Raw genomic sequence first — 15,065 nt, 5'->3', positions numbered from 1 at the left:
TTTTATATCGATTTACAATTTACAGTTTTAAAATAAATAATCTGGGCTCGGTTTACGAATCATGAAAACAGTAGTTGTTTCCGAGAGCCTCTCATAGATCTAATGTTGTGTTGCATGAGCAGAAAAATATTTCACATGTGTATTGTTCAAATAATAATATGTTTTACAACCGAAATAGTAATATTGCCTACACACAAAATCTCTATATTTTTTACGACGTTTCATAATTTTTTAACTGATAAATACAATAAAATAAATGTAATGATTTTAGCAATTGGACGACATTTTTGACATGCAGATGTTGCTGAATATTCAGTAAAATTTTACTTGATTGAGAAAACCATGGAATTAAAGGATAAACTACTTGAACAGGAAATTGAGTTTATTATTGGTAAACTTCCGAGTACGTTAAATAATAAAAATTTAGTAATACATATATGTGAAATGTGACCGTGGGTCGTCACAAAAACAAAAAAAATGTTTTTAAATAAACTCGCATCATTGTATTATTTGTTTCTATTTCTAAGTACACAACTATTTGTTTTTAATTTCTACGGAAACGCTGTGGTGGGGTTTGTAATTATAATTTCTATCAAATGTTAATCTATAATCCATCTTCACATTACAGTGGAGTAACATATAATTATAAAATATCGTATTATCATATTTATAATATATTTTGCGTGTACGCATACATAACCATTCTAGTTATAAGGAAAGTAATGTAAAACTATGAAAATTGTTGTTTTTGTCAACTTTGACAGCTGTTTTTCCACGTTTAAACGTTTCAACGTTAAAAACAAAACCTGAAAATCAGTCCCCATAGATAGGTTTTAGCATCGAGCATATAATATCGTAACAATTGTGTTACTTAATAATGTTAGTTGAACCTTAAAGCAAAACTTTTTTTCTTATATTCCAAGTTTGGTAAACCCTTAGAAATTAGCCTTATTTGGCCCATTATGTGTTCGCGAAAACCAGAATAAGAATGCAATTAATGAACATACAAAATTAATTATTCAGTGATATTTAAGTGTATATTAATTATAAAGCATAATATGTAGGTTTTACATTTCATTTTAACATAGGGTATTATTATTGAAGCTACTAGGCGGTGCATTAACAATGGTTTTAAAACTTTTGTGCTCAGTAACTTAATATATTTTTATATATAGATTAAAAATAAATAATCAAACAGCTTTTCTCTCGCTTGCATGACATGTTATTAAATGGTGGCAATCAGAAATTCTTATCGATTGGATAAGACACCGCTAAAACCGACTTGACGAACTCTTGGTCGACATCGGTCAGGAAATGTTTGACTTCTTTGACGTACTTAACAGCTAACTGACGATTTTTGTCTATATCCGTTTGGGTTGTCACTTTACTCCAATAAACGGAGAAGATCTCCGGAATGTCTTCTTCGTTTATCGTCGATATTTCGCAGGCGTTGACAAACTGACAGTGTGCCGTCAGTTGTGTTCTAATATTTTTGAGAGCAGTTTGGGAATCTTCCAGCGAAGGACTTTCGATTTGCAAATGTTTGACGGTTTCGTCAAAGGCCTCGTCGTCGTTCAAACCGATTGTGGTGGCAAAAGAGTTGGCCGTCTCGTACATCGTATAGTTCACGTTCGGTTTGTTATCTCTATGGGCCAGCAACAAGTGAATCCATATGAATCGCAACATGACTAATTTCATCAGGGTCAAGTAAATTTTTTGAAAACTCTTTATGCCTTGACACCCGTCGTACAGGTTCGTGGGTTCTTTGGCCTCGTCGTACGCTTTCCTTAGCTTAGTACTCGCGCGGTCCCATTCTATGTTTATGCCGCCGTCTTTGATGGTTTGATAAAAATTACGCTTAGCCCGTAGAAAACTTTCAGTGTTGACGCGCAAGTTTCTGACATTGATTTGTTTGTAGTTTTCTTTGGTAACGGCCCTCAGGGTCGGATGAATTTCGTCAAAATACTGTTTTATCTGGCTCGCAAAACTTGCCAATTCGTAAGCACCGTATTTTTGTTTACCGCTGTACTCTTCAAAGAACCGGCACTCTTCGTCGGTCACGTCGAATGCATTTTTTCTCGGACACAATTCCGTGGACGCGGCCAGTTGTGCGGTTATCATTTCGTGTATTTTGCCCATTCGTTCGGCGGTAGTTTTTCTCCAATAAAACACCTTACTGTCTTCAACGTACAAATAGACCAGCCACAGTGGATAGATTTTCGCGCTGTCGTACACGCTGTCGATGTTGTAGAGTATCACCATGGCGTCTCGTAGAACACCGTAAAACGGCTCAAACTTAACCTTCCAAGTGTTTGCATTCTCGTCGATGGCGGGCCTCGTCATTCGCATAATCGACAGACATATCGTTTGAACGCCGCACAGTGTGTTGGTCTTGATCTCTTCCACGGTGCTGGCCGGATCTGTTGCACCGGTCTCCGGGTCGGCAATATTGTATCCCACGTGGAAATGTCTCAAAAACGAGTCGTATTGCTTCTGCGGCGTTTGCCCTTTGCAAACCGGCTGGATCGTCGCCTCTACGTTCACAGTGTAAACGCAAAACATCAACGCCAACAATAGCGAACCCCGTTGATCCATCGGAAACGATTAGTTTGTTTCAAGGTTATTATTATTTTTTTATATTTTAAGTACCGCCAAAATCGACTTGGTCGCGCAAGAAAAAAAAATGTTACTGCGCTTTGGACTTAGACTACCGCAAAGCACTTTTTATCTGAACACACGCCAAAAAGCAAATATTATTCACGATTCGGCGGCACATAATATTTAGTTTCTTTAGTTGCTTTAGGTGGCTGTGTAAATAAATGAATACCAACACGGGATAATACTAGGTTTATGTGTGCTTTAGCCACTCGAAACTTTTTTTTTTGTACGATTACAAATGATTGTATGTCTGTAATAATTTGTTTACATTGTTACCCAAATATCGCAATCAACAATAAAATAGAAATATTATTTAGATTCTTGTTGACCGGTTGACAGGATTCACTCACATCAACTAAATACAAAATGTATTTTTTATCCCTTTTTTGGGGGTTTTCCTTAATAAAAAGAAGTGTCACTATACATTTTTTAATAAATTGTATAATATGTTATAGCTCCATTATAGATCTAACTTCGGTTTAAATTTCACACCAAGAAATAGTTTCCACCTCTGCTAGTTTTTGACTCTGCTAATTTGTTTCGTTTGCCAACGCTTTAACGGTAGTAAATAAAATAAATTCTAATTTTAAGTAGAATGATGTTCAAATTTGTTTTGTGATTTTATCGATTCCAAAGGAGAACAGGAGAACTTTTAAAACTTCCAGTACGATTTCTGATTTATAAACTTGCTAGAAAAATAAGTCGGTTCAGCCGTTAAAAGATAACTTGGGTTATCACAAAAAAATATATATGTATATAAAAAACGCATAATAATTGTACTTGTTGTTTTTCTTCTAATTACAGTTCTATTTTTTTTTATATTTATAGAAACGCTGTAGTGGGGTTCATTATTTTAATTCCCATCAAATGTCAATCTATAATTCTTCTTCATTCTTGACATTACAGTGGAATAACAAATAATTATAAAATACCGTATTATATTATTTATAATATATTTTGCCACTCTAATCATAAGGAATGTAATGTAAAACTTTAAAAATTGTTTTTGTAAACTATGACAGCTGTTTTCCATGCAAGAATAACAGTTTAAACATTTGAAAACGCAAACAACCAAATAAAATACGTTTCAAAAAAACAACTTGTTTTCGAAAAACTACAAACCATACTGTATTAAAATTGGCTTTTGTACACTGCATGCATTTGAACTAAAATTAAATATGCAAGTTGAAGACTTAACTAAATATTCGGGTCGGTCACCCTTGTCCTTAACGTAAACTTGACATGATTTTTTACGTCATCCCTATTCGCTATAATTTATGTAACAATGGGTAGGTACTGCCACCATGCAAGAAAATAGTTTTAACATTAAAAAAACAGAATACGTTTTAAAGAACACAGCTTGTTTTTAATAAACAACAAATCATCATGTAATAAAATGTATGGAAACGTGTCTTATGTATCTGACTTAAGGCGTAAAAATATGACAAAAACCACTATTATTCATGTTGTACATCGTAATATGACGGGTAAACAAGTTCGAATTAATACACATTCATATTGATGGCTGGTCAAAGACTGATTTATTACTCATCGACATCACTAATGCCGCCCGATGTGACCGGCGTTGGGCATTACCCTACAATTGAATTGCTTAATATATAACACTTCTGCCCTTGGAGAATAAAATAAAAAGAATATTAACATACATGTAAAGACGGACAATTAAAAATAAATTATACCATATAGGTTTGTAGCTTGTTAATCATACTTATTGGTTATTATAGAAAAGAAAAAAAAACAATATATATGTATACAAAACAACCTTATTTATACTTTCTGAAATCCACTGACACCTTCCATCACGTTCAAACTTATTTTATATGATTTAAACGTACCTAAACCTTCTTCGAAAACTACTTTATACTTATTTATTATTGTTTCTATCCCGTTCCCGTTATGGTGAAATTGAAAGTAGAAATGTCATCAATGCCCAGAACGGCCAAATCGTTTCTACCGACTAGTGGTGGCCCGCCTCTAGGCACGACGTATACCCAGATATGCGCGGCCTTATCTCCGTATTGAACAGGTAATCGGACCTTTCCCACCGGTGTGATTTTGTTCCCAACATAACCTGATAATGCTATATCGTTCTCTACTATGGTTTTCGTTTTAAATAACTACTACATTATCTATTGTACTATTTTTCATTTGTTAACCGATCCAAACAACAACAAATTCAGACTTGAATAATTTTTTTTTACAATATCTCACACGTGTTTCTTAAGTGACACAAGTTAAAAACTTTTGTGTTTTTTGAGTTACCATCATGTAACTTCTGGTGTATCTACAAATTTCATAAGAAGTCTTCGAGTTTCTATGTGGGCTAACAAGAATAAGAATGCAATAATTATTAAATGAATATACAGAATAAATTATTCAGTAATATTTAAATAGATATTATTTATAAAGCATAATATGTAGGTTTTACATTTCATTTTAACATAGGGTATTATGATTGAAGCTACCAGGCGGTGCATTAACAATGATTTTTAAATGTATGTGCTCAGTAACTTAATATATTTTCATGTAGATTAAAACTAATCAAGCCGCTTTTTTCTCGCTTAATTATCATGTTACATTATGGCGGCAATCAGAAATTCTTATTGATCGGATAAGACAACGCCAAAACCGACTTGACGAACTCTTGGTCGACATTGGCCAGCAATTTTTTGATTTTTTCAACGTACAACACGGCTAACTGATGATTTTTGTCTATTTCGGTTTGGGTTTCCACATTCGTCCAACGGCCGGAGAAGACCTCCAGGATGTCTTCTTTTTTTATCGTCGAAATTTCGCAAGCGTTGACCAACTGACAGCTTTCCATCAATTGCGCTCTAATATTGTCGAGAGCAGTGTCGTTGTCTTCGTGCGAAGGACTTTCGATTTGCAAATGTTTGACGGTTTCGTCAAAGGCCTCGTCGTCGTTCAAACCGGTAATGGCGACAAAAGAGTTGGCCGTCTCGTACATCGTATAGTTCACGTTCGGTTTGTTATCTCTATGGGCCAGCCACAAGTGGATCCATACGAATCGCAACATGACCAATTTCATCAGGGTCAAGTAAATTTTTTGGAAATCCTTTATGCCTCGACACCCGTCGTACAGGTTCGTGGGTTCTTTGGCCTCGTCGTACGCTCTCCTTAGCTTAGTGTTCGCTTGGTGCCGTTCTATATTTATGCCGCCGTCTTTGATGGTCTGATAAAAATTGTCTTTGGCCCGTAGAAAACGTTCGGTGTTGACGCGCAAGTTTCTGACATCGATTAGATTGTAGTTGTCTTTGGTGACGGCCCTCAGGGTCGGACGAATTTCGTCGAAATGCTGTTTTACGTGGCTCGCAAAGCTTCCAAATTCGTAAGCACCGTGTTTTTGTTGACCACCGCTGTACTCTTCATAGAACCGGCACTCCTCGTCGGTCACGTCGAATGCATTTTTTCTCGGACATTTTTTTACGGACGCGGCCAGTTGTGCGGTTATCATTTCGTGTATTTTGCCCATTCGCTCGGCGGTAGTTTTTCTCCAATAAAAGTCCCTACTGTCTTCGACGTACAAATAGAACAGCCACAGCGGATAGAGGTTCGGGCTACCGTAGACGCGGCCTATGTTGTAGACTATCGCCATGGCGTCCCGTGGAATTCCGTAAAACGGCTGCAACTTAACCTTCCAAGTGTTTGCATTCTCGTCGTGGGCGGGCCTCGTCATTCGCATGATCGACAGACATATCGTTTGAACGCCGCACAGTGTGTTGGTCTTGATCTCTTTCACGGTGCTGGCCAGATCTGTTGCACCGGTCTCCGGGTCGGCAATATCGTATCCCACGTGGAAATGTCTCAAAAACGAGTGGTATTGCTTCTGCGGCGTTTGCCCTTTGCAAACCGGGTGGATCGTCGCCTCCACGTTCACAGTGTAAACGCAAAACATCAACGCCAACCGTAGCGAACCGCGTTGATCCATCGGAAACGATTAGTTTGTTTCAAGGTTATTATTATTTTTTATATTCCAAGTGCTCTGCCAGAGTCGATTTTTTGTCGAAAATAAACCGTTCGACTGCAGCTATTTGATTGAATTCGAGCATTCGAGATCTGCGCACCTTCCATTTTACGATTTTCACAAAAAAGCAAAAACAAATATTACTCACGTTTTGGCGGCACGTAACGTGTAGTTGCTTTAGGTGTTTTAGGTGACTGTGTAAATAAATAAATACCAATACGGATAATACTAGTTTTATACGCACATAGCTCTAAGGCTGCGAGGAGGGGGCGGGGCTGAGGGGCTTTAACCTCCTAGTATTGAATTGGTTCCCTCCACATTTTTTCATTAATTATATGCATTTTTTTTTTAAACAATTCTTTTACAATTTTTAGTACCTACAATTAGAGTTAATCGTGTGTCTATAATAATTTATTGTCATCATTGGCCAAATATCGCATTCGACAACAAAATAGAAATATTTTTCAGATACCGGTTGTCTGGATGACAGGATTCACTCACTCATATCAACCTATAATTTTACTACGGTCAAAATTGATTTTATCTCTTTTTTGGAGGGGTTTTCCTTAATAAAAAAAAAGTATCACTATAATTTTTGAAAAAATTATAAAGCATAGTATGTATGTTTTACATAGAGTATTATTGAAGACACAATGCGGTGCATAACAAACAAACACAACAAATGGTTCAACCATTCGAAAAAAACAGAATACGTTTAAAAAACATACACTTGTATTCGATAAACAATAAACCATAAAATATCGTATTATATTATTTTTTGCGAAAATGCGCCATAGCTGTTTGCTAATCATAAGGAATGTGATGTAAAACTATGAGGAATTGTTGTTGTACACTATGACGGCTGTTTTTCCATGCAAGAAAAATAGTTTAAACATTTAAAAACGAAAACAACCAAAAAAAATATGTTTCAACGAATACCTACACTAAAACTCTCGACATTTTCAGCCAATCTTTCTCAATTTAAACAGTCAATAAAAGACATACGTGTTACCATTTGTTGACAATGCTTTAACGCTTAAGGGGTGAGATTATGTTTTTGAAAAAGTTCACAGTATGATCATTTTATCGTGAGCCACTCAATATCCCATAGGGTTTAGCAAGAAATTCATTTTTCATGTTTTTATACAATGTAGTCTTAATCTTTAGTTTTATCTCCCCTTCTCCCAAACTTAGTTTATTTATAGCAACTTTTGAAACTTTAATGGTAATGCATACATTTTATTAACGTTTTTAATTGAGAATAATGTACTAAACTTACTGGTCATACTTTAATAAAACTGTTTCCACATAGTTTCTGAATAACACTCGCTAAATAATGTTTTTAATTTTTTTTTTAAAGATACAAAAATAATTTACCAGGTAAACAACGCCGATATGTATTATTTAATACAAATGTATTGAAATTTAATAGAGTACCTGATTAATTATGTACAATGTACAATGTTCTAGGAAATGGTTTAAATATTTAAAACGACAAAATAAACAATGTACAATATTACTATTTCAACTTTATTGATTGAAAAAATAATTACAATGCGTGTAACATACAGTACATGACAGTTAGTGTATAGACTATTAATGTAATAGTATAATTTAACTATTATTTTTTACTTTCTTGATTTTTAAATACCAAGTATGGTAATTGAAATGTGAAAACAATCGATAATGTAACTTTAAAAAAATCCGTATGTTTTTAGTTCCATAAATATGTAGACAAAATATATTTTAGCGTTTGAATTTTAAATTTTCATCAATCCGTTCGTTTGCCATGACTCTATAATGGTCTATCTCAAATTTGTCTATCCATATTTAAAGCTAGTAATAATAATAATGTAATTGATTAATCTGTACAAAATATATTAGTTATTCAATTATCAAAGCTGTGTGATTTGTTTTTCTGTTAACAAATAAATTGCATCCAAATTTGTAGAAAAATTTGAAAATTATGAAAAATGTCGTCGGTCGGCCCTTAACGTGGCATTTTGTTGGACAATTAAATATACCAGAACAAAATATGTTCTTTGACATCATGGCAAAAAAATAAGATTATTATATTATTTTACTTTTAGCTGAATACAAGGTGGACCTTAGTTATCATATTTACAAATAAAGTTAATAAAAAAAAATATATTTACTAGTTATTTAACTAATATTTGTTTATTAATACATCCATTATATAACAACAATAATTTATGAATAGTATAATAAATGGCATCAACTTAAAACTATAAATATTTTAACAAAAAATTGAATTATCAATAACAAAGTGATTTTTTTGTTTCAGTCTATGTGCTGGTTACATTTCTGGAATTTTACAAGGAAAACCACAAGAAGAATGTGTCGCGATTGGATTGAGAGCGGCCACCAGAGCATTAATGTCCCACTTGCCAGTTCCCCCGAGCTTAATACATAATAAAAACATTTAAAAAAAAACAAAAAATATTATTGACACAACTTTTGTAACTGTTATCAAAATGAAATTATTGTACTAAGATGTAAACAAAAATTTGGGATAAAAATAATAAAAAAGTAACCCTTATGCCAATACTTGCATATGCACTAATAATGGGAATCTGAAAATCCGTACTTGCACAAAAAAAAAAAAACGCTATTTAAGCCACTTAAAAGTATTAAATATTTTTACGATATAAAGTTGTGTACCTAAGTAAAATAATTTTGATGAATATATAAAAATAAAACATACAACACCAAAAAGAAAATTTGCTTTTGGACTTTTGATTTGTTGAAATTCAAAAGCCTTTTATGTCTGTTATATTTTTAAATTTTCATCAAAAATTTTTTCTTAAGTACAAAGCTTTATAATGTAATAATATTTAATAATTAAATGACTTTTTAAGTGGCTGAAATACAGTTTTTTTTTAAAAACCGGACTTTTGGATTCCCGTCACTAATGTCATACACAATTACATAAAAAAATAAAGATAGTACAAAAGCGTAACTATAATATAGCTTGAGCGATCGCTTTCTCCTTAGCGATTCTGGGCGTTTCGTATTTACACACAACGGAAAACATGTCCCCGCCCAGCCGCTTTGCTAGCCATCTGTTTTTGATTATGGCTAATTTGAGACTATCACAAGTGAACTTTGCGTCCAGATTTGTGTGGACGGCACGGCCCATTCCTTCCAGTACGATCAAGTCGACAGTACTTAATTCGTTGGCCAACTCGCGTCCCAAACGACTGAAAAAAAAAAAATTGAACTGTTGAATTCGTAATTGATAAAAAAAAAAAAATCTCACCTCAGATCCAAACAAGGACCGCCCTGAGCTGTTTCCATTGATTTCAGTGCGCCTTCGTCCAAGCCTTTGGCGATAACGGGACAAATGGACGACGCGTGTCGTAACAAAACTACCAGTTCGGAATGCGTAACATCGTTGAGCGCCGGAGCAGAATTCGCACACAGTATCACAGTTGAGCCTTGACGAAGGAACTCCCTGGCCAATGGCAATATTCCCAGTACAATGTCGAATCCACTGTTGTCGATGAAAATGGCGATTCTTTTATACTTCTCGTTGTATATCTTTTGTACCCAATCGTCCAAGTAATCCATTAACCAAGGTCTGGCTGCCGTTTATAATATTAAATTAATTAATAAATGTAACTTTTAATTTTCAAACTGTCAACCATACCAGGAACTTTGTTTCGAGCTTGTTTAAAGTCAAACTGTCCCGATTTCATCAGAGCAACAGTTTCTTTGGCGCCCCAATCAAAAGTGTTTCCCGCCAAAACACCCATAATTAATTCTACTTGACGGTTCTTCACATTTAAAGTATCCAATTCTGTCAAACGCTCTTGCAAACAACTTAACGCTTCCTCGTTTTCAGTTCGTTTTTGCTAAAAAATAAAATAAAAATTTTAGTTTTAATCGTTTCAATTTTAGGTAATTTTTACGTTGTAAGGGTAAAAAAATTAATTTTTTTTAAAAATCAAGGAAAAGTATGAGATTTTTCTTTTTAATTGAAAATAAATGCACGAATGCACTGAACTGAATTATTAAAGTAAATAAGCAGTATACCAAATTTACAAACAAATTAATTAAGTATAGATAGAGTTTTTTTTTTAAATGGAGATATTTTTAAAGCGTTTTAAAAAATAAAATCCTCAAATAAAAACCAGCTTTACAGAAAGACCAAAACATATGGTTGAAATTGAGGAATTATAATTTTTTAAGTTTTTTAACTATAAGACTTATAATAGCATTTGGTTCAAACACTTTTAGTTTTAAATAACCTAGTCCCAAAATTATTATTATCATATTATAGCTATTGCTCTTTTATACTGTTTGATCAAATTTGCTCTTGAGAAAAATAAAACAATTTTTTTTTTTTTTTATTTCACCTTAATTTTTAGAACGTGTCACATAATATTGTACATAATGTGTAGATACTTTTAAAATGAAATAATATTTTTAAATACGTTAGAAAGTATAAAATCGATTGTTTAAATATACTCATTAAATACACTTACAGTTAAGTAAGGGTCAGGAAAATCAAATTCTTTTAGACAATGATTAATAGTGTCCAGAAGACCTCTTACAGTCAAATTGCCATAAGTACTAAAAATAAAAAAAATAATTAACACATTAGGTATAATTAACGTATTAATACGACTTTAAGATTTTCATTTGGCATTCGTAAAGTTTTATGTCAGTGGAAAACCTATGAAATTCAGTGATAGTGTTAGTGGTACCGGAAAACACAAACATTTAATAAGAAATTGTGCAACCTCATACTTTAACAAAGGTACGTGTACGACCGAGCAAAGTATGACCGAAGTGGCGTAAAATCTTAAAAGTTTCGACATTAAACTGATTGGTAAAAAATAACATAATACTTGAACGCAAATGAAAAATCTAATAAAAAGTAATTCAAATATTACAGCACTTGTAAACTATATAATATGACTACAAGTGTTACCGAACATCGGATGATTCCTAAAGAACGGGACGCGTGCCTAAATAGCACATAATTTTAAATTTAGTTTAGATCTTGATAGTGAATGTTTTACTTATAAAATTGAACCATCTTAAAAAACATTTTTTTTTTTTTACTTGTTTTATAACTGTTTCGACCTAGCTCTTACAAAAAAAAAAACCAAGATTTATAATAGTTCAAGTTTGATACATATTATTATAGTAATCCGAGTAAAAGTAAAAATTAAATATGTTTCTTACAAAGGTTTGATTCTCAGCAACTTTACTCTGGCTATGAATTTCTCTTTAAATTTCTCAGATCGAGATTTGGCTGTATCGCTAGTTGGTTGACTGGCGACGGCGTAACTTACATAATTTTCAATGCTTTGTTCAAAACAGTCCAACCAATATTCCCTTGAAAAAAAAAAAACAATATAATTTAAAATAGAAAACTTAAAGAATTTAAAAATTAAATAACACTGACCTGGCTTCTTTGTCAGAATTCAAATCGACGGTATCAGGAATATAGCTGGCCGGATCCATCAGTAAAGGACAAAACGTTAACGGAGATTCCCAACGATCGAGTTCCAGTTGATCCACTCGTTTTCCGCCCGTCAGGCGTGTACTGTTGCTTCCACTGCCAGCATAATTTTCTTGCCACGAAAACTTGTCGCCATCTATAATGGACAAAAGAAAGTTCTAAAATATTAAGATAAGATGATAATGATATTAAAACAACACATCGATACTTACCACATTCCTCGGTACCTTTCAAAAAGGCTCCAATCGCTCCCAAATAGCCTTCGTGTCTAAGGAAAAGGCTTTGCACTGTGCCGCGAGACCAAAAGTTTATCGAGAAAGAAATAGTGTGCATACTTAGCGAATGGTTTCTCAAGAAATATCCTCCGAAGTACACCTACAAAATACAATATAAAGTCAAAGTCTACGACACAATTAACAAAAGAAAATATTTATAATAATAATAATAATACAAATATATAGGTACTTTTTTTAAATTGTGCATCATCGCATATAAACAAGCGATTTGGCCAATGTCGTTGCTGATTGAAAACAACAAACTTCTGGCTAAGTCCGCTTCGTTATAATCACTTTCTAAACACAAAACCAGCTTAAAAACGTAAACTTTTTTTTAGCTACAAATTCTTTACAATGTTACCTGAATTACGTCTTGGACATACTTTACCAAATGACGAGGCGATCAAATCCGAGTGCATGCCAAGATTTTGATAATCGCCGCCATAGATATCCTTAACGAGCATGTCGGCCTTTCTGTGATCTCCTTTTTCGGCCAATTCGAGCAGCTCGTCGAACGATTTCGCTTTGGTCAACAGCGTACCGAGGCCCCAGAACGTGCCTCCGCCGGTCGCTGTGCCGCCGATTCGCTCGTAACAGTCATCAGATTCTACTTTCAATATGCTCACACCAGAACCAATATTGACTAACATGTACGGAAATACATGAGGATCGGCCACTTGAAATTCATACTCTGGACTGCCGTGTCTATGGTAGACAAACGCTTCATCGCTAATGTTCTTCAACAAAAAATTACAACCTTTGATGAGGCAGGTTAATTCATCCTCTTTGTCAACGCTAGAATTCAAATGTTAAAAATCCATTAATTATCGAACATAATATTTCAGGCGGTGGGCAAAATTGGGGATTTAAAGACACAAGTAAAAAACTATGAATGAAAAAAAAAAACAATTTGAATTGTCATTCATTGCATACCTAATTAAAAATAATGTCTTAAGGGTTATATTTTGATAAACGAAAGTGATTCTATCTTAAAGTGTTTTAGAGTTTATTGTAATTAAATATCGAAAAAATATATACTAAAATCCAATTATAGAGTCAAAATAGGCTAAACTACCATTTTAAGGATTTAGAAAAAATTGAAATACAAGTGACAACTCACGATAGGCCCAATTTGTCTTGAATGAGTTTGCTGTACTTATGTGCACCTCCACCCGTGGCTTTGATACTTTTTCCTTTCCGTTCATCAGTATTAACCAAGTTGTCACCAATGAAGTCTAAACAATTTTCAATGTATTTTGTCTCAAACTTTACAAAATGTAACCGCGCTTGTTCAGAATACGTGTAAACGAATTTGTCCTGTTTCTATAAAATATCAAGAATTAAAAGTCTTAACAATAAATGAATCAAGTGGCTATTTACGCATAATATAGCATACATCATCTTCGGTTTTACTACTGTCTTTATTAATGTCATCGGCCGCATAATATACTCGTCTGAATGATACAGTCGAGTAGTATGCTATTTTCGTCAGTGAACCACCTACAACATATTATAGTAATCACAAATTTAATTACATTTGTCATAGATCACTGGTGCTTTTTTTACCTAAGTAGGCCCAAGTATTTTGTTTAATAATTGCCTTACAAAGAAACACATACAATATTTACATTGTTATGCCTATTTTACGTAAGAGATTCGTATTATTGTTGATATTACTTACCGATATCGATGGCAAATTGCTTGGCGTTTTTCAAGTTTCGGAAAACTTCAAGTGTGTCTGGAAGTTTTATACTGTTCGGATTGCCCTTTTCTTCCATATTATAATACTATTAGTGTACAAAAATTACTTTGGCAACAAAAAATAGTACAATTTTCGAAATACAAAAATTAAGTAGTTGCAACAGAAAAAGAGATTTTTATATATAAATAATTGTATAATATTCTAATCCCGGAAGTCTGTAGAGACTTATTAAAAAATTGGTTTTAAATTATTCATAATTTTTGATTTTCCATTTTGTTCTTTGTTAATTGATAGTTGTATAATTTTGATAACGATTTGATAATACTGATAACGTTATCAGATTATGGTGTTTCAGAATGATAAGAACACTTAATATTCAAAGTGGATTTATCAAATATCAATCCACCGTGCTAAAATATAGTAAATCATAAATGCTTATAATATATTTTGTGTATCTATCTATCTATGATTGTTGGTGGCATAATAAATAAACAGTTCTTGTTGCAATATTTGTTACCCCAACTTCGGTTTAAGTAGATATAAGTTAAAGTTAACAATAGTAAGTTATGTATGTATTTTCGTATAGGTATTACTTTTAACTACTGATTTGCATATAATAAAATAATATAATAAATAATGTGAATCATTCATCACATGTGTCATGACGTAGGTGAAAGCTAGATGTGTCAAACGCAATATTGTAATCATATTATCAAAAAAGGAAATAAAATTATTATTTCTTTTACTAGTTATAGAAGGCGCCATAAATATTTAATTGCAGTAAAAACGATAACCCTGCAGTGAAGGTTATCTAAAATTATTCACTACTGGATAGGTCCCTACACAGCACAATTATGGCCTATAGAAGAACAGATGCAAAAAAAAAATGAAGTTGTATTGTTCAATGTATATTTTGGTTTTCATTGCAAA

At 33.2% G+C, this 15,065-nt stretch overlaps 3 protein-coding genes across 6 annotated transcripts in view; 1 reads left to right on the top strand and 2 right to left on the bottom strand.

The window, feature by feature from the left end:
- The window catches only part of LOC126842473 (uncharacterized), a 93,729-nt gene extending 84,460 nt beyond the window's left edge, over window positions 1-9,269 (top strand). The window contains exon 15 of one of the 3 annotated variants that reach the window (XM_050579500.1): window positions 8,970-9,269. In XM_050579500.1, coding sequence (XP_050435457.1) covers window positions 8,970-9,111 — 142 coding nt within the window. In that variant the 3' untranslated portion in view covers window positions 9,112-9,269. The remainder of the gene's footprint in view (window positions 1-8,969) is intronic. The other 2 variants (XM_050579495.1, XM_050579488.1) reach the window with 2 other exon arrangements.
- On the bottom strand, window positions 1,026-6,708 carry LOC126842504 (uncharacterized). The gene is made up of 2 exons (XM_050579518.1): window positions 6,335-6,708; window positions 1,026-2,301 (listed from the first exon to the last, which is right to left on the bottom strand). The coding sequence occupies exons 1-2, from the start codon at window positions 6,626-6,628 to the stop codon at window positions 1,240-1,242; spliced, it is 1,356 nt and encodes a 451-aa protein (XP_050435475.1). The 5' UTR covers window positions 6,629-6,708; the 3' UTR covers window positions 1,026-1,239.
- Window positions 8,361-14,400, bottom strand: LOC126842445 (4'-phosphopantetheine phosphatase). Of its 2 annotated transcripts, none has more exons than XM_050579473.1 (12): window positions 14,115-14,400; window positions 13,830-13,933; window positions 13,554-13,756; window positions 12,817-13,228; window positions 12,624-12,746; window positions 12,371-12,533; window positions 12,102-12,294; window positions 11,879-12,031; window positions 11,173-11,260; window positions 10,335-10,539; window positions 9,945-10,269; window positions 8,361-9,885 (listed from the first exon to the last, which is right to left on the bottom strand). In XM_050579473.1, the coding sequence occupies exons 1-12, from the start codon at window positions 14,209-14,211 to the stop codon at window positions 9,645-9,647; spliced, it is 2,307 nt and encodes a 768-aa protein (XP_050435430.1). In that variant the 5' UTR covers window positions 14,212-14,400; the 3' UTR covers window positions 8,361-9,644. The 2 variants fall into 2 exon arrangements, with proteins under 2 accessions (XP_050435430.1, XP_050435423.1); XM_050579466.1 differs by having other exon boundaries at window positions 8,362-9,885; window positions 12,624-12,730; window positions 12,795-13,228.
- Window positions 14,401-15,065: the final 665 nt, after the last annotated feature.

The sequence above is a fragment of the Adelges cooleyi genome, unplaced genomic scaffold (genome assembly GCF_023614345.1).
Source record: "Adelges cooleyi isolate 19-005CV unplaced genomic scaffold, UGA_ACOO_1.1 ACOO_flye_CR_arks_rails_tigmint_CR_PRNA_108, whole genome shotgun sequence".
Taxonomy (NCBI): Eukaryota; Metazoa; Arthropoda; class Insecta; order Hemiptera; family Adelgidae; genus Adelges; species Adelges cooleyi.
Note: the sequence above shows the minus strand (reverse complement) of the source record. Positions and strands in the feature narration are given on the sequence as shown.